The sequence below is a fragment of the Patella vulgata genome, chromosome 2 (genome assembly GCF_932274485.2).
Source record: "Patella vulgata chromosome 2, xgPatVulg1.2, whole genome shotgun sequence".
Taxonomy (NCBI): Eukaryota; Metazoa; Mollusca; class Gastropoda; family Patellidae; genus Patella; species Patella vulgata.
This window is the reverse complement of record NC_065880.2, coordinates 6,791,977-6,814,891: the sequence shown is the minus strand read 5'-3', so window position 1 is coordinate 6,814,891 and position 22,915 is coordinate 6,791,977. Positions and strand designations below refer to the sequence as shown.

At 35.8% G+C, this 22,915-nt stretch overlaps 1 protein-coding gene and 2 long non-coding RNA genes across 3 annotated transcripts; 2 read left to right on the top strand and 1 right to left on the bottom strand.

Annotated features, from left to right (window-relative positions):
- Window positions 1–912: 912 nt before the first annotated feature.
- On the bottom strand, window positions 913–3,108 carry LOC130010825 (uncharacterized). Its single transcript, XR_008786100.1, has 3 exons — window positions 3,057–3,108; window positions 2,370–2,735; window positions 913–1,097 (listed from the first exon to the last, which is right to left on the bottom strand). It is a non-coding gene; the product is annotated as an uncharacterized LOC130010825 (long non-coding RNA).
- Window positions 3,109–10,364: 7,256 nt separating this feature from the next.
- On the top strand, window positions 10,365–11,560 carry LOC130010824 (uncharacterized). The gene is made up of 3 exons (XR_008786099.1): window positions 10,365–10,707; window positions 10,859–10,909; window positions 11,233–11,560. It is a non-coding gene; the product is annotated as an uncharacterized LOC130010824 (long non-coding RNA).
- Window positions 11,561–12,428: 868 nt separating this feature from the next.
- On the top strand, window positions 12,429–22,162 carry LOC130010822 (uncharacterized). The gene is made up of 8 exons (XM_056098906.1): window positions 12,429–12,557; window positions 12,881–12,919; window positions 13,876–14,256; window positions 15,674–16,006; window positions 16,702–16,740; window positions 17,009–17,383; window positions 18,724–18,832; window positions 19,673–22,162. The coding sequence occupies exons 3-8, from the start codon at window positions 14,145–14,147 to the stop codon at window positions 21,654–21,656; spliced, it is 2,952 nt and encodes a 983-aa protein (XP_055954881.1). The 5' UTR covers window positions 12,429–12,557; window positions 12,881–12,919; window positions 13,876–14,144; the 3' UTR covers window positions 21,657–22,162.
- Window positions 22,163–22,915: the final 753 nt, after the last annotated feature.

Genomic DNA, 22,915 nt, shown 5'->3' with positions numbered 1-22,915 from the left:
GATGAAATTGGTCCACAAAGTTTGACAGACTGTAAGTAACGTTGAAATATATCTGAGTATATTAATATAAAATTAAGCGTAATCTATCCCAACTCGACCTAAAAAATAAAACCCAGTGTCCACAAATCTATAGAGAAAACTACAGGTTAAACTCATGGCCAACTACATCAGCTAAAACATAATTAACTTACCTAAATGTCTAGAGCAGTCATCGCAAGTTATTGTTGAACCTATAATAGATCATATTAATACTTATTATATTACACATACATTAGTATGGAAGCGTATTAGGGGCAAATAAAAATTAATAACAATTGTGATTGTGTTTTGAACACGTTTAAATTATCAGTTCCTTAGTGACATAATGGCTTCTTTATTCCTCTAAAAGTGGCCCCGTCCGGTCCAAATGAACTTCATTAAGTCATCTGTTAACTCGATTGGAGCTAAAACTAAGGCGCTACCTTAAACCGCATTTCATTAATAAGAACAATTGTAAATTGGGATCACCCAACCAACGCATCTAATAATTGAATTAACATATCCACCACAAGGACAAAGAGCTTTACAAATGCACTTTGGGCAGTTTGGGTTAAATGTCATATGGTTTGTACCCTAGAGACCTGTTCCGAATTATAATGGAAGGCTGGACAGGCGACCTTACTCCATGTCACGTACAACCATTTGACTCAATGACAAACCTTATGGCCAAACGCGCACGCGTTAGCCATTCGGCCACCCACCCCCCTCAGCGAAACGGGACTTACTTGAATTGATCTTTATCCATATGGCATCATCACTTTCAGCTGGTAAATTATCAATTACAATATTAATCTGATTCCCTCTAATAACTGATGAGTGTCTTCTATCAGTGAAAACTTCTTCCCCACAGTTGAACAAGCTTTTTTGCCCTGACGTCATCTGGATCCTTTTACTAGATTCGGCACTCAAACGAATGAATATAGATTCTACCTGAATTTGTCCTTGGTTGGTAATATTACAACATTTGGTGAAGGATGGTGTTTTACCAGAAATATATAAATAGTCACCACGGTTTATAGATGTGTTGGTTATCTCAGCCAGGTTATTTATGGAAGAGACTATAAAATCAGATAGTTTTATATTAATGCCTGACGTGTGCTGGTTCCTACGAATCTATATACATGGCCGTACAGACTACAGCCAATTTTTTTTCTTTAAAAAAAAATCACATGTTAACAGACGAACCTGATTAAATTACAGATCCTATTTCGTTGCGTTTTTATAGTTCAAACTTTCGTTTTACTTGTCTTTACTACACTAGGATCTGGAAGAATTGTTATATAACCCTCGTTCTGGTTGATATGATGGATTAGCCAATTAAACGGTCTGTTGTAGCGAGTTTTTGGCGTAGGAACTGTGGATATCCTACTAGAAACATCAGCGCTGATTGGTTAATCAATTGTCTGGCGTCATAGGGTCAAAAGTTGCTCGTGTGACCCCTGACTCGACCCCGCCACTAAAACTGGTCAGATCTTCATGTATTAGATGCCATCGAAAGTATAATTAAAAACGAAACGAAATATAGATCTGTATTTTAATCAGATGGAGATGAACCTGAGACAGAAGCCGTACGTTTCAGAATGAACCTTGTAATTTCAAGTCGTATTGCCCAAGTCATATGTGCCAATTAGATTTTATTAAATAAAACAAAAAACATGCAATCAAATGGGGTTTAACACATAAATATCTACACAATGAAATATTAAATCATTTGCTCCCATATAATTATATCTGAAATCTGAATTATCAATTATTAAAATCTGAAATAGTATTATTAAAGATAGATTCAATTAAACATTATTCTGCACTAGCTCACATGGGTCGTGCTTATTTCAGGATAATACGGACCTTTCGTATCGCTAAGAAAATGAAAACGAAAAAATGCCGGATTACGTTTTCGTCCACGTTTCCTCTTACACACGGTTTCGCAATTCGACGTACGATCGGTCGTATGTTAAAATATTCCTATTCAGATGATCTAGCCTATTTTCTAATCATGTATTTCAACTTTATTGATTATTCAGATTATTTTAAGAGGGAGAGAGAAATGGTATTTAACGTCCACTCGACACAAACTAGGTCATTTCGGGACTAATATATGGTTAAACTTTATTTCAATAATTTGCTTGCGCGTAGGTGGGTTTAGCAGTGGGAGGAAACCAAAGGACCCTGGAAAAACCCACGAGGTTGGACAGACGACACTACTCCTTGTCACGTACAATTGGCGAATGGAAACCACGCCGGTTGACTCAGTGACAGACTTTATGATACGATTATTGAAGTCTTACAACGGTCTAGGAAATGAAACATTATTTGATTTAATAATTTACCTGGTATACATATATAAGGATAGTAGATATAATCGTAATCAGCTCCAGGTGTGAAAGGAGAGGTGAGGCTACAGGTATATTTATTAGAACAGTTGATGTAAACCTGTAATCGGTAGTCTCTATCTACAGGTGATGATAGATCTGTTATATGTTTCCTACAACATGTCCTGTCATTACATGGGTTGGTATCTAGACTCGTATTACAGTACGGGTTGATCTTGGTACCATAATGTATTTTACGTATCTCGTATCTTTCATCCATTGATATAACTTCATCTACATCACAGGTCAAGGTGTGTTTGGAACATTGTGATCCTGGTTCTCCATAGCAACCAGACTCATACCGACAATCATCACCTTTTGGACCTGAAATAAAAATATGTGTTTAAACAGATCGTACAAATTAAACAATCATTACATTATGTTAGATAGTTCGGAGACTAATCTTGTGCTTTTGCATCTGACGCTCGTTCTTCATTATAATTATTATAAATGCATTAAAACTAGGGACAGGTCGTTCGTTAAGTGAGAATTTCCAAGAATATTCCAGGGATACAACTGGTTACGTCGAAGTAAAAATCTCAGTCAAACCTTTAGACTCATTCGGTCATAAACTAAATGCACTTGAGGAATTCAAAAACTACCATATGTCTTAGAAAATATATCTGAAGGTAAATATGTACTCACTTGCATAATTGAATCCAAAGCAGTCTTCACACGTTATACTTATATTTGAATCTAAAATACAGAATTTTATAATAAACAAAAATAAAACAATATATAATTATGATTATAATAAATACGAGGTGTTGTGGACCTTCGGTATCCAACCTTCTATGTATAAGATATACTTAGTCTGACTTTAAACAATAGATGATATTCTTACCGGAGATTAACCGAAACCAAATAAAATCATCATCTTCCACATCAGCGGTATTTAATACAACATGGTACATCGTATCTCCTGAAATTGATAACTCTTTTAAACCAAAGAAAACACCTCCTTCATCTAAACATCTCAATAACGTATGATTCTGTGAATAAATCTTCACGTTGTGGCTTGATTCTTCTGCCAGATAAATGTATATACTTTGGATGGTTATTATTTCTTCAGGACTTGTTAAATTACAACATCTAGTAATTGTTGTACTTGTAGTTTGTGTTTTACCAGAGTAATATAAATAACCTTTAGAAAGAATACTGACATTGGTGATCTCCATCATATTGTATATCTGATGAACTATAAATAAAAACAACTAATTATACCATGCATGATAACCCTAGTTACAACAAATCAAATAAGATTTGTACAGCAAGTACTTTTGGGGCAGCAGTTAGAACACATCAAATAAAACATATAAACCAGATTTACAAAATAGTTGATGCTTCTGTTAATTTACTGTTAGCATATTTTGTACGAACTGAATTTGTATACCGTAGATATATCATCAATCTTTGTTCATTTTTTAATTATTTTATTTTAGTTTACCTACCTGGAATACACCTGTATGTATATATTATATAATCATAATCAATAACAGATCTGTAAGGAGATGCCAGGGTACATGTTTGTTGATTGGAACAGTTTCTATAAACTTCTAATCGATATGTGTTGGCAACTGGTATACGAGCCAAAGCATCTGCATTGTTCTGTGTGAACTTACAACAGGTTGCATTACATAAGTCTACACCATGACGACATCTTCTATCATTTCTACCATATGACAGTTGAGCATTATTTTCATCTATGGCTATAACTTTACGGTCTGGACAAGTGAGAGTATGCTTAGAACATGGTGATTCTGGTGGTCTATAACAACCAGTAGTTAACTCGCCATAAACATCCACAAACATTGCTGAAATATAAACGTAGTTATTTCATAAACATGGCTATAACTTCATGATCTGGACAAGTCAGAGTATGTTTATAACGTGGTGATTCAGGTAGTCTATAGCAACCAGTAGTTAACTCGCCATAAACATCCACAAACATTGCTGTAATATAAACATAAAACATTCCAGGCTATCTTTACATCATTTACAGTGTTTATAGTTTACATCATTTACAGTGTTTATAGTTTACATCATTTACAGTGTTTATAGTTTACATCACACCATAAACATCTACAAACATTACTGCAATATAACCATAATTATTTAATAAACATCCACAAACATTGCTGAAATATAAACATAAAACATTTCATGAACATCCACAAACATTGCTGAAATATAAACATAATTATTTCATGTTTTCTCTACAGCATTTGCAGTTTTTATATTTTACGACTTTCACACATATACAATACAACAGAGAGTGTGACTACGGAACAGGCAACTGAAAACCCTTCAACAATACGGGAAAGGTATGAAATATATCTAATATGTTAAGATCTTTACAAGTAGTGTAGCAAATAAATTGTAGATAATTGTGATTATTTCCCTTTATTCTTTTAATACGAACCATTTTATTATCTAAATAAAATTGAACCACGTGTTAGTCCCGAAATGACCATGAGGATGTAGACGTTAAACGCCGTTTCCTTTTCCCTCTCTATTTTATCAATGGCAGTTATCAGTCAAGTTAAACCATTAATACAAATGATTCCTGGACTCATTGCCACGGTCCGGATTATCTACTTTATAGTATTCCACCAACGTAATAGTCAATCAAGGATAAATATTGCCAAAATCAAATTTTAATCGCCACTTTTATTGCGACTTGGGCGACTGACAGCGTGAGCCCTGAATGTAATATGCAAAAACACTTCATGCAAATTAACATAGGAAAGATACAACACAAGGCACATTATTTAAGTATAAAATGTCAAAATTTATTTTGAACGTCACGACAATCGTCAGGTTCTGTTGTTAAATCTACCTATAGAACCTCGGTATTCGCCATTGATAAAATGCGATCTAGTATTAAATGACCATTAGATCGTGGTAGTTCTGTCATATTACAGCTAGAATCCCAACTAGTTTTAGAACTAGCCAGGCCAAGTATTCAATTTAAATCAAGCGCTACTATAATTACCTGTCGTTAAAAGTAAGATGGTAGACCACATTTTTATACAATCCTTGTGATACTATTAAAGGTAAATTATCTTTCTAATGCATAGAGTAAGTAATATTACCGTTTACTTAGTCTATCAGACTTTGATATATATGCACGTAATAATTTATAGGTAAAGCTAAACTATACAACTTGAACATATGTACATGTATATCTATAATAGAAATAATAGAATACAATTTGTAATGGGCCAGTGTAACCATAGGAAGGTTAGATACCATGTATTATCATAGCAGCATTTAAACCCAACAATGTACACAATTTCATTGAAATATCAGGTAGACAATTATATTACTAATAAAGACTAAATTGATATTTAAGCTATGCGTTATTATATAGAGAATCTCCTACGAGTCTTTTTTATATCAAAAAATATCAACAGTCGATAAAGTAAAAAAAAAAACAATATCAACACAAGTTGATAAAGTAAAAAAAACGAGGCTCTATCGAGATGGTCTTTTTTTTACTTTATCGACTAGTGTTGATATTTTTTGATATCAAAGGTACGTCTCTATGCTCTGGATAAATGCACTTGAACTAGATCCGACAATGGGGCGGTGTCCTACTAATTATGGTTGGAAGGACAACGGTAACGATTACTTTATTCCACATTGGTTTGATGGTGAAAGTCTACCACAGAAGGTGAATACCGATGATGAGAAGATAGCTGAAACAGTAGACGAGGGTACAGAAATTAGAGAAGATGATGCTGAAAATTACGGAGATCATGATGCAGTTAATTTTATTGAAGGAGAGTATGATGCAGACACCGATATTGAAGAAGATCTCAATGTCGATGATATGCTTTTTGAGGATGGTGAACAATCCGACGATGCTTGGTCTGATGATAGTGAGAGCGAAGATGATGGTGAAGATGATGATGAAGATGATATTTAAACGAGGTTTGAATTATGTATGACTGTGATCATAACTATTGATGTCCATGTTACCAGGAAAAGATTGGTCGTACATGGAATATATAGAAGACCATGGTATATATAGAAGAGTAACACTTTGGTTTAGATAATATAGCTACCCTGCCATCGTAATTTTGTAGTAGGAGATACTTTAACATTTTGTGAATTTATAGCCTTATCAGGCAACCAATTTCATGAGGATGGAGCCTATTACGTAATCATCACTGGCGACACTTCCGATCAGTGTAAAATTGCTGTCATTTGTATTTTTGTAGTGTATATACATATTTTAACATTGTGTAAAAAAAATCAGCCATCCCTCTCAATGTATGATTATATCTGATGCCTTATACCTGATGCCATGTTGTGGTATTTAACTGTCACTGTCGCCACTTCCGGTCAGTGTGAAATTGCTGGCAATGATGTAGGAATGTTTGGAACCGTCTAATGAATCATATTCAAAAAGTTTTAGCCATCCCTCACTTAGTATGAATAAATGAATTTTGGACAGCACTTGACCTTTGCTGTCCAAGGTCACTGTCAACAAAAAGTTGCTGTCAATGGTGTTTTTCGACTCAGTATTACCTATATATTAAATATTATCAAAAATTGTCCATCCCTCCCAAAGTATGATTAAAAGTGAAAATGGGCTCCCTTTAGGACCCCACACCACCTAAATGGGCAGGTTAGTTCCCGGCAGCAATCCAGATGTTTGACTAGTAGGCATTGACAAACAATTATGCCCTATCAGACAATTTCCCTCTCTTAGTATGATTAACTGAAGCAGGCGCCCGGTCTAAAAGACGAGTAGGAAATTGTATTTGTCACGAAATCCTTTCTTACATGCACAATTAAATAAATATAATTCTTTACTATAGACTTCACTTTTACTGAACCTGATTACATTATTTTTGACAGCAATTCAACCATTGCAAAGTCCTTTATATGTACTCTGTGCTTCCATTGAGGTCAATTTAAAAAAAATAGTTAAAGTATCTGATATGACGAACTGGCATAATTCAGCACAAGAAATAGCCAGCTATCATTAAATAGGTCATTTCGGGACTAACATATGGTTAAATTATTTCAATAATTCGCCTGTGCGTAGGGTTCTTTAGCAGTGGGAGGCAACCAAGGGATCCGGAGAAAACCCACGAGGTTGGAAGGCGACGCTCCTCCCTGTCACGTACAGCCGGAGAATCGAAACCACGCCAGTTGACGCAGTGACAGATCGTATGATACAGTGCGCACGTGCTAGCCATTCGCCCCCCCCCCCCGCCCAAAATTCAAAGAATTATTGTTACCTGCTGTTAACAGTAAGATGGTGGACCACATTTTTATATAATCCCCGTGATACTATTTTTAGTAAATTGTCTTCCTTTGAAATCGATCCTAATACAAACACATGATAATTTATAGGTATGTCAATTTGATGACATGCAGAAAACCTCAAACTTATACAACCTGAACATACTATAACGTTCATGTGTATTAGCTATAATAAAAATCGTATAACACAAGGTTTAATCGCTATAATAGAAATCCCATAATACAAGTTTAACTCGATCAATCGAACCAGGAAGGTCAGATACTATGAATTATCCTTATCAAATCAAACAATGTACAAAAATACATTAACACATCACGTGTCCACGAACAGGTAGAAAATAACATTAGTAACAATGACTGTGTATGTGAGAGTAATTCGTTACTTTCTAAACTTTTACAGGACTTAATTCATTACAAGAAATAGCCAGACATGTTTGATTAACCAAAATGGGTCACATTAAGACGAACATAAACTAATGTACCGATATTAGTTTTTATTTGACATCGGTTTTTTGAGGGAGAGTCGTTCGTTCAGTGTATGTGGCGGGTGTTGGTGTATTCTGAAACGGCTTTATCACTGTGTATAAATGAAGAGTTTAGGAAGAAATCGAACTTCTAAGGATTATCAATAATAACAATTGGGAAATAATAAGAACCAAGAAAGCGACTTTATTAACATGTATAACAATGAATAAGGAAACTGAATAATAATAGAGATCGTGTTATTATTGTAAATGAGGATATTAATATGTGTAATAGTATCACGTTTATTTTACTTTTAACAGCAGGTAAGTCCATGTAAACAGTCGTTTAATATCGTGATGTATAGGAGATCACTGTGATATAAGAGATCACTGTGATATAGGCCAATACTGTGATATTACTGATCATCGAGATATTAGATATATCTGTGATATTAGAGATCATGTGATATAGGAAACCACTGTATATGAGATCACTCTGATTTTACAGATAACAGTGACATGTGCGACCATTGCCACATTTGCGATCAGTGATATTTCCAAGAAAGTTTCTCGGGGACCCGTATTTAAAAAGTCATACTGAAAAATCCGCTAGTTTATAGTCAAGGTCGGCTACGCCCTTTCAAAATAAAACACCCTACGTGTCTGCACCGACCGGGATAATGAAGGGGTGGCGCTCTTGCAAAAGTAGTTGCAATAAGTGTCAGTTTTTAGGTCGATATTATCTATAATACATACAGTCTTAAAATAATGTATTGAATAATTTATTTTTAGGTTAACGTCCTTCTAGATTTGAACTCAATCCATCGTGGCGATTTCGTGGGGAAAGTCTGGTTTGGCTACTGATAATGTAAATGGCTGACGTTTAAACTTTTGTCTTAATAATGAGTAATTGATCCACCAATCCTCAGACATTCAGCAATTCGTCGTGGCATGCTCCTAATCAACCGTCCAATCACGATTTGGGGCAATCTGTCCCACCCCTCTTGTAGTGTCACGGCCAATTCTTGCAGTGTTGTCGGTTGGCGTTGACGTCGGCGAACACGTCTCCCGATCAAATTAAACGTAACACATTAAAGCAAAGATACGCTTAACAGTAAGTCTTATGCAAGAACCCATAGGAAAGCAAACATGGATAAATAAACCAGCACGCGGCAGTTTTCATCAACCCTTCCTTGAAGTGTCAAATTTGACAATGAATCACTCCCACGTGTATGGCGTTATTGCGTGTCGCATGTGCAGCTCAGTGGTTCTGTTGGGGCGATAAGTTCTTCATCTGTGAACATACTCTCAAAGCATGTCAAGTGTCCATGAATATTTATCATATCACAACCTGTATAGGTATTTGCATTTCAATATCCCCTACTTTTTTTGAAGAGCATATTTCAATGGTGATTGAGATTGCTGTTATATAACTTATGGTTTTGTCATTGTTTTAAACAATAAATACTGTAAATGATATAAAGATGACATGAAATGTTTTATGTTTATATTACAGAAATGTTTGTGGATGTTTATGGTGTATTGTAAGCTATAAATATTGTAAATGATGTTTATGTTACAGCAATGTTTGTGGATGTTTATGGCGAGTTAACTACTGGTTGTTATAGACCACCAGAATCACCATGTTCTAAACATACCCTCACTTGTCCAGATCGTCAAGTTATAGCCATGACTGAGATGACTAATCAACTGGCATATGGTAGAAATTATATAAGATGTCGTCATGGTGTAGACTTATGTAATGTAACCTGCTGTAAGTTCACACAGAACAATGCAGATGCTTTGGCTCGTATACCAGTTAACAACACATATCGATTAGAAGTTTATAGAAACTGTTCCAATCAACAAACATGTACCCTGGCATCTCCTTACAGATCTGTTATTGATTATGATTATATAATATATACATACAGGTGTATTCCAGGTAGGTAAACTAAAATAAAATAATTAAAAAATGAACAAAGATTGATGATATATCTACGGTATACAAATTCAGTTCGTACAAAATATGCTAACAGTAAATTAACAGAAGCATCAACTATTTTGTAAATCTGGTTTATATGTTTTATTTGATGTGTTCTAACTGCTGCCCCAAAAGTACTTGCTGTACAAATCTTATTTGATTTGTTGTAACTAGGGTTATCATGCATGGTATAATTAGTTGTTTTTATTTATAGTTGATCAGATATACAATATGATGGAGATCACCAATGTCAGTATTCTTTCTAAAGGTTATTTATATTACTCTGGTAAAACACAAACTACAAGTACAACAATTACTAGATGTTGTAATTTAACAAGTCCTGAAGAAATAATAACCATCCAAAGTATATACATTTATCTGGCAGAAGAATCAAGCCACAACGTGAAGATTTATTCACAGAATCATACGTTATTGAGATGTTTAGATGAAGGAGGTGTTTTCTTTGGTTTAGAAGAGTTATCAATTTCAGGAGATACGATGTACCATGTTGTATTAAATACCGCTGATGTGGAAGATGATGATTTTATTTGGTTTCGGTTAATCTCCGGTAAGAATATCATCTATTGTTTAAAGTCAGAAGACTAAGTATATCTTATACATAGAAGGTTGGATACCGAAGGTCCACAACACCTCGTATTTATTATAATCATAATTATATATTGTTTTATTTTTGTTTATTATAAAATTCTGTATTTTAGATTCAAATATAAGTATAACGTGTGAAGACTGCTTTGGATTCAATTATGCAAGTGAGTACATATTTACCTTCAGATATATTTTCTAAGACATATGGTAGTTTTTGAATTCCTCAAGTGCATTTAGTTTATGACCGAATGAGTCTAAAGGTTTGACTGAGATTTTTACTTCGACGTAACCAGTTGTATCCCTGGAATATTCTTGGAAATTCTCCCTTAACGAACGACCTGTCCCTAGTTTTAATGCATTTATAATAATTATAATGAAGAACGAGCGTCAGATGCCAAAGCACAAGATTGGTCTCCGAACTATCTAACATAATGTAATGATTGTTTAATTTGTACGATCTGTTTAAACACATATACTTTTATTCCAGGTCCAAAAGGTGATGATTGTCGTTATGTGTCTGGTTGCTATGGAGAACCAGGATCGCTATGTTCCAAACACACCTTGGCCTGTGATGTAGATCAAGTTATATCAATTGATGAAAGAAGCGAGATACGTAAAATACATTATGGTACCAAGATCAACACTTCCTGCAATACGAGTCTAGATACCAACCCATGTAATGACAGGACATGTTGTAGGAAACATATAACAGATCTATCATCACCTGTAGATAGAGACTACCGATTACAGGTTTACAGCAACTGTTCTAATAAACGTACCTGTAGCCTCACCTCTCCTTTCACATCTGGGGATGATTACGATTATATCTACTATCCTTATATATGTATACCAGGTAAATTATTAAATTTAATCATGTTTCCTTTGTAAGCCAATCGCAAGAAAGTGAGTAATCATGGTTTGACTACAAGCTGGAGATATCCGTATTATATAATTAGAAATATAGAAATAAAGCATAACTGCGAAACCGTTTGTAAAAGTAGAGGTTACGGAACATATTCTCGTTTTTGTGTTTGTTTCGTACCGATTTCAAAGATCCCTTTTGTCCTTAATATCAAACGAGACATGTTAGAAACACTAGATGTAAAATGTGTTTGGATGAAAGTATCTTCAATTGGTAACTCAAACGTCACTTATAATTGCATAAAACTCCTTCCCACAGAGGAGCACTGATTAATATTTCATTTTGTAGTCATCTTATAAGCAAATTTTCCCTCATAGTATACGACATGGCGTAAGATGGCCGTGTTTGTCTATTTCAATCTCTTGGCATCTATGACTTGGGCAAGACAAATTGAATTACTAGGATCACCCAGGAGACTATAGCTTCTGTCTCGGGTTCATCTATTAATAAGTGATTTTTAAAGAAAACAATTGACTGTAGTCTCTATGCCCTTGAGTATAGATTCGAATGAACTAAGATAAATTGAAATTTAATTAAAGCTTTCTTTATTTTTAAAGTTTCTTCCATATATACCCTGGCTGAAATAACCAATACATCTATAAACAGTGGTGACTATTTATATGTTACTGGTAAAACACCATCTTTCACCAAATGTTGTAAAATTACCAATCAAGGACAAATTCAGGTAGAACCTCAGTTCATTCTTTTGAGTGCCGAATCTAGTAAAAGAATCCAGATAACACCAGGAAAACAGACTCTGTTCAAATGTGGGGAAGAAGTTTTCATTGATAGAAGACACTCATCAGTAATTAGAGGAAATCAGATTAATATTGTTATTGATAATCTACCAGCTGAAGGTGATGATGTCATATGGATAAAGATCAATTCAAGTAAGTCCCGTTTCGCTAAACTTCCGTTATAATTAGGAACAGGTAGATGTGTTAATTAAATTATTCGGTATGTTGGTTAGGTGGTCCCGATTCACATTTTCTTTAAATTAATTTTAATAAATGAAGACGGGTGGGATTTATCTTATCTACATCACGATGTAGAGTCCACCTTCAGAGGAAGAATGAAGCCATTATGTCACTAAGGAACTAATTATTTAAACGTGTTCAAAACACAATCACAATTGTTATTTTTATTTGGCCCCAATACGCTTCTGTACTAATGCATGTTTTATTACAATAAGCATTTATTTGATGTATTATAGGTTCAACAGTAACTTGTTATGACTGCTCTAGACATTTAGGTAGGTTAATTCTATTTTATATGAAGTAGTTGGCATTGAGTTTAATGCTTGCACTTTTCTGTATAGATTCCTGATCACTGGGTATTCTATTTGAGATCGTGTTGGGATAGATTACACTTAGTTGTATTCCCACTTCACTTACACTCTGGCGAATTAAGAGACGATGATTCCCCAGTTTACTGTAAACATTGGATAAATTCGTACCTTTTGTAAACTATAACTTATATCATTTTAGCGACAGAAAAAACATTTCCCAGCGTGGGCTTCTTAAGTTTATATTAAACCACACGTGCAGACATACGAAGTAACCAAAATGATACATCCTGGCGCCTGGCATTATTATTATTGTTCGATTTATATAGTGCGTCATTACACATGAGTGTTTCTAAGCGCATTCACAACAAAACAGTCCAAAAACATTTTTGAAATAAATATGTTTTAAGTTAGTCTTTAAAAGCTATGGATGGGAGAGGACTCGCGAAGAGTATGTTGAAGATCATTCCACATTTTAGCTGCTCTGGCGGACAAAGTATATTCACGAGAACGTTTATTATATTTAGGAATCCTCAAAATGCTACGATCACCTGAAGATCGAAAGTTGGAACGCAGAAATCAAAGAGTCCTTTTAAACAACTGGGTGCAGTTTCAGAATGAATTGATTTAAACGCATTCACAAGAGTTTTACATTGAACCTTCCGAACTAGAAGCCAATGGAGTTTCTGTAACTTAGCTGATATATGATCAAATTTTTGTCCTGTAGTTATGAGACGTGCAGCATTGTTTTGCGCTGTTTGTAGTCTGTTTCCCTTATACCGGTAGTGGTGGGTGTCGCGCGTGGTTCGTGTATTGGTTAGGTAGTTAGTGTTGTACTGTCTATTAGGATCATAAAGGATCACCACTATCCATATTTATTTATGATAGGCAAGTAAACTTTAAAATTAATCCATTACTTTCAGTTGTGAACAATGATGAATGTCATGTAGAGTTTAGTTGCTATGGTAACTCTGGTACAGAACACACCTTGACCTGTGATGAAGGTCAAGTTATATCAATAGATGAAAGAAACGAGATACGTAAACTACAGTATGGCATTAAGATCAACCCGTCCTGTCCCTACAGACTAGATACAAACCCATGTAATCGTACATCATGTTCTAGAAACAATGTAACAAATCTAAACGACAGTCGTTTATATAGACTTGAAGTAGATGATGTACAATACCATATGGAGGTTTACAGAAACTGTTCTAATAAACCAAACTGTAGTCTCAGACCACCAATTAACATCTCTAACATAATATATGATTATATTTATTATCCTTATACTTGTATATCAGGTAAGTAAGTTCAATCACTTATCTCAACCTTTTAATTTATCTCAATATATGAACACTAACTGGAAATGTATACATACTGAGCGTCATTGAAGACGCATCACTTAGTTTTTCGTATAACAAAATGATCCTGTAAACATATCTTATTTATTTTGCTTCTAATTGTGAACAATATTCAAATGGGAACACGTCAATAACAACACATTTGTACACTTATGGATGTTTAATCTGTAATCAAGGGTACAAAGTCAGAGGGTTCAAAACCAAAAGTAGGCACAGGTGTCAGTAGCGCGTGTGTCCTCCACGGGCCATCATCACGGTAGACTACATCTTTAACGCGACCCCTGCAAATGTGTAGGGCGGTCCGGTGATGAAATGTGAAGCCTCCCCACACCATTACACTCCCCCCACCCCATCGATTCGTTTCGAAGACGCAGCAGTCTGCAAGACGTTCCCCAAGACGTCACACACACGTTGACGGCCATCAGCGTGATAAAGATGAAAGCGACTCTCATCACTGAAGAGCACGCTTTGCCAGTCTACTCTTCTCCATGTCTGGTGTCCTTGAGCCCATATCAAACGCCGCTGACGGGGATGATCCCTGAGGATAGCTCCAACATAAGGTCGTCGTGCACGGAGTCCTACTTCTCTTAGACGACGTCTTACTGTGTTGGCATTTACTGGTCCTTGTCTTCCGACGACTGCTGCATCTGTTCGGGTCGCTGGGCGGAATCTGTCACGCAGATGAGTGAACCGGATGTAGCGGTCTTGAGCCTGGGTTGTAACGCGTTGTGGACCAGGACGTTGACGGTCACGTGTTGATCCAGTAACTCGAATACGTTCCACCAACCTTACAATAGTGAACTGATGACAATTGAAATGTCTGACAATAGCACGTGTAGACATGCCAGCCCTGGACATTCCCATGGCTTCATTCCGTTGATTTTCAGTAAGTTTCGGCATCTCTAGCTCGATTCCTTCACACTTCCAACAACAAATTACGACAGATTGACGTTTCACAGTTCATGTACCGCACATTAAGTTGAAAACATGCTTTTAAAGGGCTCACACACAATGCTGCACGTGAATATTGGGTTTTTCATGAGCATCTCGTGCAATTTTTTTTTTTTGCACACGGGCCGATATTTTTTGCGTTTTGGAGCATTGTGTGAAACAATAGTTCATAGTATTGCATAATATTATACATGCATAATAAAATATTTGGGGAAAAAAAGTGATGCGTTTTCCATGGCGCTCAATATATAATTAAAGATAAATATTCTCGATCATCTGAATAGAAATAAGCCATCATTTTAGCTTAAATGTAACCAGTTGATTGTGTTCTGTACGGCCTTAAATATACAATCGAAGGAAGCGAGATAAGTTGAAATTGAATTAAAGCTTTTTTTTATGTTTACAGTTTCTTCCATATATAACCTGGCTGAAATAACCAAAACATCTATAAACAGTGGTGACTATTTATATATTTCTGGTAAAACACCATCTTTCACCAAATGTTGTAATATTACCAACCAAGGACGAATTCAGGTAGAATCTATGTTCATTCTTCTGAGTGCCGAATCTAGTAAAAGGGTTCAGATAACATCAGGGACACAAAGTTTGTTCAAATGTGGGATAGAAATTTTCATTGATGGAAGACACTCATCAGTTTTTAGAGGGAATCAGATTAATATTGTTATTGATAATTTACCAGCTGAAGGTGATGATGTCATATGGATAAAGATCAATTCAAGTAAGTCCCGTTTCGCTAAGGGTGATTGGGTAGCCGAATGGTTAACTTGTGCGCCTTTGATGATGAGGTCTGCCATTGAGTCAAGTGGCGTGGTTTTAATTCCCGACTTCTACTTGAAAAGGAGTAGGGTCGCCTGTCCAACCTCATGGGGTTTCTCCAAGTCTTCCGACCCCCCCCCCCACCGCTAAAGACCAGTACGCGCAAGCGAATTATTGAAATAAAATCGAAGCATATGTTTGTCTCAAAATGACCTCTCTCCCGTTTCGATAAATGTCCTTTATAATTCCCATCTGGTCTCTACAAACCCAAACTGCTCAAACTGCATTTGTAAAACTCTTCGTCCTTTTGGTGGATATGTTAATTAAATTATTCGGTATATTGGTTAGGTGGTCCCAATTCACATTTATTCATATTAATTTGCATAATTGAATGAATAATATGGGTTTAACGTCATTATGGCAATTGGACTATTGAAGATGTGATCTACATGATGGTGTAGTCGGGGCATTATTTAAAATCTAGGATCCACTTTCAGAGGAAGAATCATGTCATATGTCGCTAAAGGAGCTAATTATTAAAACGTGTTCAAAATCAATAATGAAATTAATTTCCAATCAGCTGGAGATCTTTAAAGTTTAATTGAAATTGACTAACACGTGTGTAATATAATAAGGAATTAATTTGATGTATTATAGGTTCAACAATAACTTGCGATGACTGCTCTAAACATTTAGGTAAGTTACTTCTGTTTTATAGTTCAATCATTGTACTTTTCTCTATAGATCCTTCTCGGGTTGGGATAGATTACGTTGAATTTTGTATTTATATAATCAGTTGTATTACCATGTTACTTACAGCAGCCTGTCAAACTTTGTGGATCGACTGTATCCATTATATACATAGACTAAAGGATACATCATTTGTAACCATGGTATCCACATTTGGTATCCATATTGAAATATGATAGGAAAGTATACTGTATAATTCATCCATTATTTTCAGTTGTGAACAATGATGAATGTCATGTCGAGTTTGGTTGCTATGGAGAATATGGTACAGAACATACACTGACCTGTGATAAAGGTCAAGTTATAGCAATAGATGAACGAAATGAGATACGTAAAATACATTATGGTACCAAGAACCCGTCCTGTCCCTACAGACTAGATACCAACCCATGTAATCATACACCATGTTCTAGGAACAGTGTAACAAATCTAAACGATCGTTTATATAGACTTGACGTAGATGATGAACAATATCGTATAGAGGTTTACAGAAACTGTTCTAATAAACCAAACTGTAGTCTCAGACCACCAATTAACATCTCTAACATAAGATATGATTATATTAATTATCCTTATACTTGTATATCAGGTAAATAAGTTCAATCACCTTTGGATTTATTTCAATATCTCATAATTGATATTTAGCAAAGAAATCGGAACTAAATGGACACGTTAGTTACACACGCATCACATGAATCTATCCAGAGTTGTAGAAGTTCGCCATAATGAGAGGGACGGGTTGGATGGCCGAATGGTTAGCACGTGTGTGCTGTATCATACGGTCTGTCATTGAGTCAACTGACGGGGTTTCGATTCCCCGGTTGTGCGTGACAAGGAGTAGGGTCGCCTGTCCAACCTTGTGGGTTTTCTCCGGGTCCTCCGGGTCCTCCGGTTTCCTCCCACTGCTAAGATCCCTACGCGCAAGCGAATTATTGAAATAAAATCTCTCTCTCTCTCTCCCTCTCTCTCTCTTTGACAATGCTTGCCATCAGATCGATCCATGTTTGTGTCATCTGTATACCATCATCCGTCATATGGTTTATCCAGCTACACTGTTGCCCCCTGATTCAAATAACCCTAGCTTGAAAATAAATTAATAAAATATACGGCCACATATAAAATATACGGAATGGACGATAACTACCCCAAAATGCTCTATCTCTCTTTTTATTAGATCACACCCAAAGTGTACAATTCTCTATTTTTAAATATTATGGGGTTGTACGATGATATTAATTTTTATCGTTGAAACAACATCATTTGTGGGGACCCCCAGAGTTCTGCTGTTCAATTTAGAAATGTAGAGATACAGGAGCTAATGGGTGTTATCTTTAAAATAATATGTAAATATTTGCCCAATATATGTTAACGAGAACTTTTCCATGAACATATTGTTGTGAATGTGACGTTATCTATGATCAGTTTATATTTTTTAACTTGCAGTTGCCAAATATGATCATTGTCGACCCTAGCCTGGAATCTATGTGGAACAAGGGTCATCTTGTACCAAGCACACATGCCCCATCGTTACTCTGATGCACAATGCGGCTAGCTCCATCGTTACACGGTGTCTACTGAAAGTGTAATGTGAGATGGGGACAGTGGAAGTTGTTGTAGTTTAATGTCTGTTGCTACCCGATTTTGCAAAAGGGTGTCCACTTTAAGCACCATCTGATTGTGGTTAAGGCACACTGATTTGTCGAGTTGTTTGTCTGGGACTAATGTCTTTAAATATATTGCACAAAGACGACATTCCGCTTTATTTAGAGTATCAGAAAGCATAATCCTGATCTGTAGGCTTAATAACTGAAGTTTGAACAGGGACATTAACCAATCAGTTTTCAAATTTGGTCGATTTCTGCTTTCCAACTAATGTTCCAACCCCTCTTACATAAGATTTATAAACATTCCATATTATCTAATTGTTAGTTGCAGCTCCAAGTGTAACTTCCTCTATTCAGTTGGGTTTAATAATTGGTTGTGTTGTTGGTGTTGTGGTCATTCTAGTGGTAGTGGTGGTTATTTATTGTATAATAAGGTATGATTGAATTTACGCACCGTACTTAAAATACATTGTGCTACAGATAACCGTATTATATAATAAGGTATGTACTGTTCATTGTCCGTGACACAAATGCAATTTGTAGGTCAGTATTATAGATAGATAGATTTATTTAGCAGTCACATATACAAAATATGATACAATTGTTTGGGGTTTTTTTCAGAACAAATTTGGAGCACAAGGTTGCAGCCCATTCCCACCCCACCCCCCAATGCCACGTGTCATCTCACCATGTCGCTCATTGGTCCCGCCTCCTCCACACACAAACTTTTATCTCAATAAGAAAAATCCGGGATTAATCCGACTGGACCCCACCCGGGAGATTATCTATCGTTTGTTTCGCAAATAAATGAATACATTGTAATGTGGAAACACCTGTATCAGATTAGTGATCACATGAATTAACAGATAATAACCATATCTACATGTATCTAAAATCTAAATCTATGTAGGGGGTTGGGATGGCCTAGTGGTCTAGAGTGCCGCGCTTCGACCTCTAGCTGGCCGGTCACCTCTGGCTTGCGGCTGTGGTTTCGATCCCTGGTGTGAGCGTATGTGGCTTGGAGAAAGGGGCGCCTTCTCAACCTCGTGGGTTTATTTAGGGTACACCGGGTTCCTCCCACGGGAAAGACCGCTGCGCGTGCGCTAAGATAATAAAAAAAATAAGACTTGTCTGTGATATCACCTTCGGTGGAAGCGGACGTTAAACACTAAGAAGAAGAACAACAACATGAACACCCGAGCAGCTATAATTATATGTTTAGAAATGTCTGTAAAATCTGATAATTATGAAAAGAAGTCGATTTTATTTTTCAGAAAGAGAAAAAATAAGTTGAAATCAACAGATAATACCCAACAGATATATTTTACCCAAGATAAAAACCAGGGAGAACCTGAATATGATACTATACAGGATGGTGATAAAGGTAAACACGAATCAGCTTATCAGGATATCGATGATACTGTCTTACAGAACTCTATAACTAACAGAGAACCAAATTACCAGAACTCTACAACTAACAGAGAACCAAATTACCAGGTCATTGAAGACGACTTTCTTCACAAGGCTAAACCAACATCTGGTTATAGTGAACCCTGGGACACCTGCATTAAGCTAAAACCAATCTTACACTCTGGAAAACAACCACTTGATCCGAAATTTAAATATAGTATGGACAAACCGAAGACAGGCAGAATACAGGGAGAAAATGCATCACCGCACTACGATCACGTCAGAGCCGAGACAACTGTAGATAAACAAACTGAATTAACTCCGTCAGTAACAGATAAAACGTATTATGATCATATTAAAGACGTAGACGAAATCCTGGATTCTGATCCATACAGCGACCCTACCTATAACCATCTCGGTCAAAATAATGTTGCTCCAATTGGTACAAACCACGCACCGCACCAAGTCATAAAGGTGGACCTCAATTCAACATCTAAGAATAAAGATCAGAAAGATAAGGATGATCCGTATAATGACCCGACTTATAACCACCTTGGTCAGAATAACGTTGCTCCAATTGGTACAAACCACACACCGCACCAAGTCATAAAGGTGGACCTCAATTCAACATCTAAGAATAAAGATCAGATAGATAAGGATGATCCATATAATGACCCGACCTATAATCATCTTGGTCAGAATAACGTTGCTCCAATGGTTACAAACAACGCACCACACCAAGCCATAAAGGTGGACCTGAATTCAACATCTAAGAATAAAGACTCTATTGATAAGGATGATCCGTATAATGACCCAGCCTATAACCATCTTGGTCAAAATAACGTTGTGCCAATTGGTACACTCAACGCGCCACAGGTCATCACAGTGGACCCCAATTTAGCATCTATGAATAAAGATCAGATAGATAAGGATGATCCGTATAATGACCTGACCTATAACCACCTTGGTCAGAATAGCGTTGCTCAAATTGATACAAACCACGCACCGCACCAAGTCATAAAGGCGGACCCGAATTCAACATCTAAGAATAAAGATCAGATAGATGAGAATGATCCGTATAATGACCCAACCTATAACCACCTTAACGAAGATAAAACCATCTCTCAGAGAAACCTGAAACTTCCACAAGAGGAGGTAACTCACTTGTCAGTCATCGGTCTTAAATCTGATACTGATAACTACAACCACATAGACGTCAAGAACGATATCTCTGTTTTAGATAAAGAACCCACACCAACAGATGTTACCAATAACCACACGATGTCCAGTGGTGGGAAACCCTTGTCGTCCGATAATTACAATCATCTAGACATCAAGGGAGACAACCATCATACAACAAAACAAGTAAAGAATCCAGCTGGGAAACAAGATAATTACGACCACATAGGTATCAAGAAAGACAACTCTGTTTCTGTTAAGGAACCTAGACCAGAAGGTAATCACACATCTTCCAGTGACTTGTCTCCAGATCATTACAACCATATAGACATCAAGGGAGACAACCATCATATAACAAAACAAGTAAACAATCGGGCTGGCAAACAAGATAACTACGATCATATAGGTATCAAGAAAGACAACTCTGTTTCAGATAAGGATTCAGATGTCACACTAGAAGATGACACCTATAATCACATAACTTCCAAACCCTCGTCTTCAGATAATTACTATCATATAGACCTCAAGGGGGATAACCCTGATACCACTAAGGAAGCAGAGAATCCAGCCGGAAGCAAGGTGGATAAAGATAATATTACAAAACCTAAAGAGCAGTCATGCTCTAAGCAGGATGCTACTACTAACAATTACGATCACATTGAATTATAGATTTAATTAACTGAATCAATGATATATATGCTACCCGAATCTCGAAGTTTCCAAATTAACACATTTATTAATCTTTGATATGTATAATCCAGATTAAACTATAGATTTAGAAAATTAATCAGACATTTTAGCTAAAATGTTGAATTTATATAGGGAATAGTAAATATATTTTTATATCAGAAAACATAAAAAATCAGTCACCAAGGACAGTTTTTATTTCAGAGTGTCTGTAGTTAGTTATTTTGCCACGTTATTAACCTGGGACTAGATCTGGCTAATTATAAAATGCATGTATAATATTTTTGTGTCCCTATAAAGGAACGTAATTTTGTAATTTTGTGTAGATTTTGTATTTTTCATTTCCTTTTATTTTTGTTGTTTTGATATTTTATGTATATATATTTTAGATTATATTTGTTTACTGTGTATTAATGTTATATGTTATAACAGATATGTTATAAATAACAGTTTTGCTACTGTGTATATTTTATAATAGATATGTTATAATATATATGTTATAATAGATATATTATAAATAATATTATATGATATAAATAACACTGTGTATTAATGATATATGTTATAATAGATATGTTATAAATAACAGTTTTGTTACTGTGTATTAATGATATATGTTATAAATTATACTGAGTATTAATAGTATATGTTATAATATATATGTTATAAATAATTGGTTCAGTGAATAAGACGCTGGCTCGTTAGAATAATAATAGGGAGGGGAGGGGGGGTCAATGACTAAGGCTGTGGCTCCCTAACCTGGAGGTCCTTGTATTGATTACTGCATTGGATTTAAAAAAAAAAGAATCTTTTCTTGAAAAAGCAGATAAAGTCTGAGTCCGTGGTGGGTGTGAGTGTTGATATAACAATTAGTGACTGATCTTAACGCCCACTTCCACGGATGATGATATCGCACTCTTTACCCATATCCTTGTAAATTAGAGAAGAAAACGTATTGTACATGACTAGTACCACTCAGTTTATTTTCTTTATGACACGATCACATCTCGAGTTTAATGACAAGTGGCTTCAAGCTGTGACGGGTGTCGTTTATGAGAGGGCAATGCACCTGTCCATTACCTGACATGTGCTATGACGTCGTTATCCGATGTGCTGTGCATTATTGGCACTGTTTAGCCGATCTTCAATAGTTCGGTAGCACTTTAAACCCCATTTATACAGTTATTGGATAACTCAGAGGAGTGGCATGCAATCTGGTTAAAACACAAATCCTATTTCGT

Excerpts from the sequence above, each read along its gene's own strand:
- LOC130010822 (XM_056098906.1), top strand. The coding sequence starts at position 14,145 with ATGGAGGTTTACAGAAACTGTTCTAATAAACCAAACTGTAGTCTCAGA. Across the intron at positions 14,257-15,673 it reads TCCTTATACTTGTATATCAG|TTTCTTCCATATATAACCTG; the intron begins GTAAGTAAGTTC and ends TTATGTTTACAG. Across the intron at positions 17,384-18,723 it reads TCCTTATACTTGTATATCAG|TTGCAGCTCCAAGTGTAACT; the intron begins GTAAATAAGTTC and ends TCTAATTGTTAG.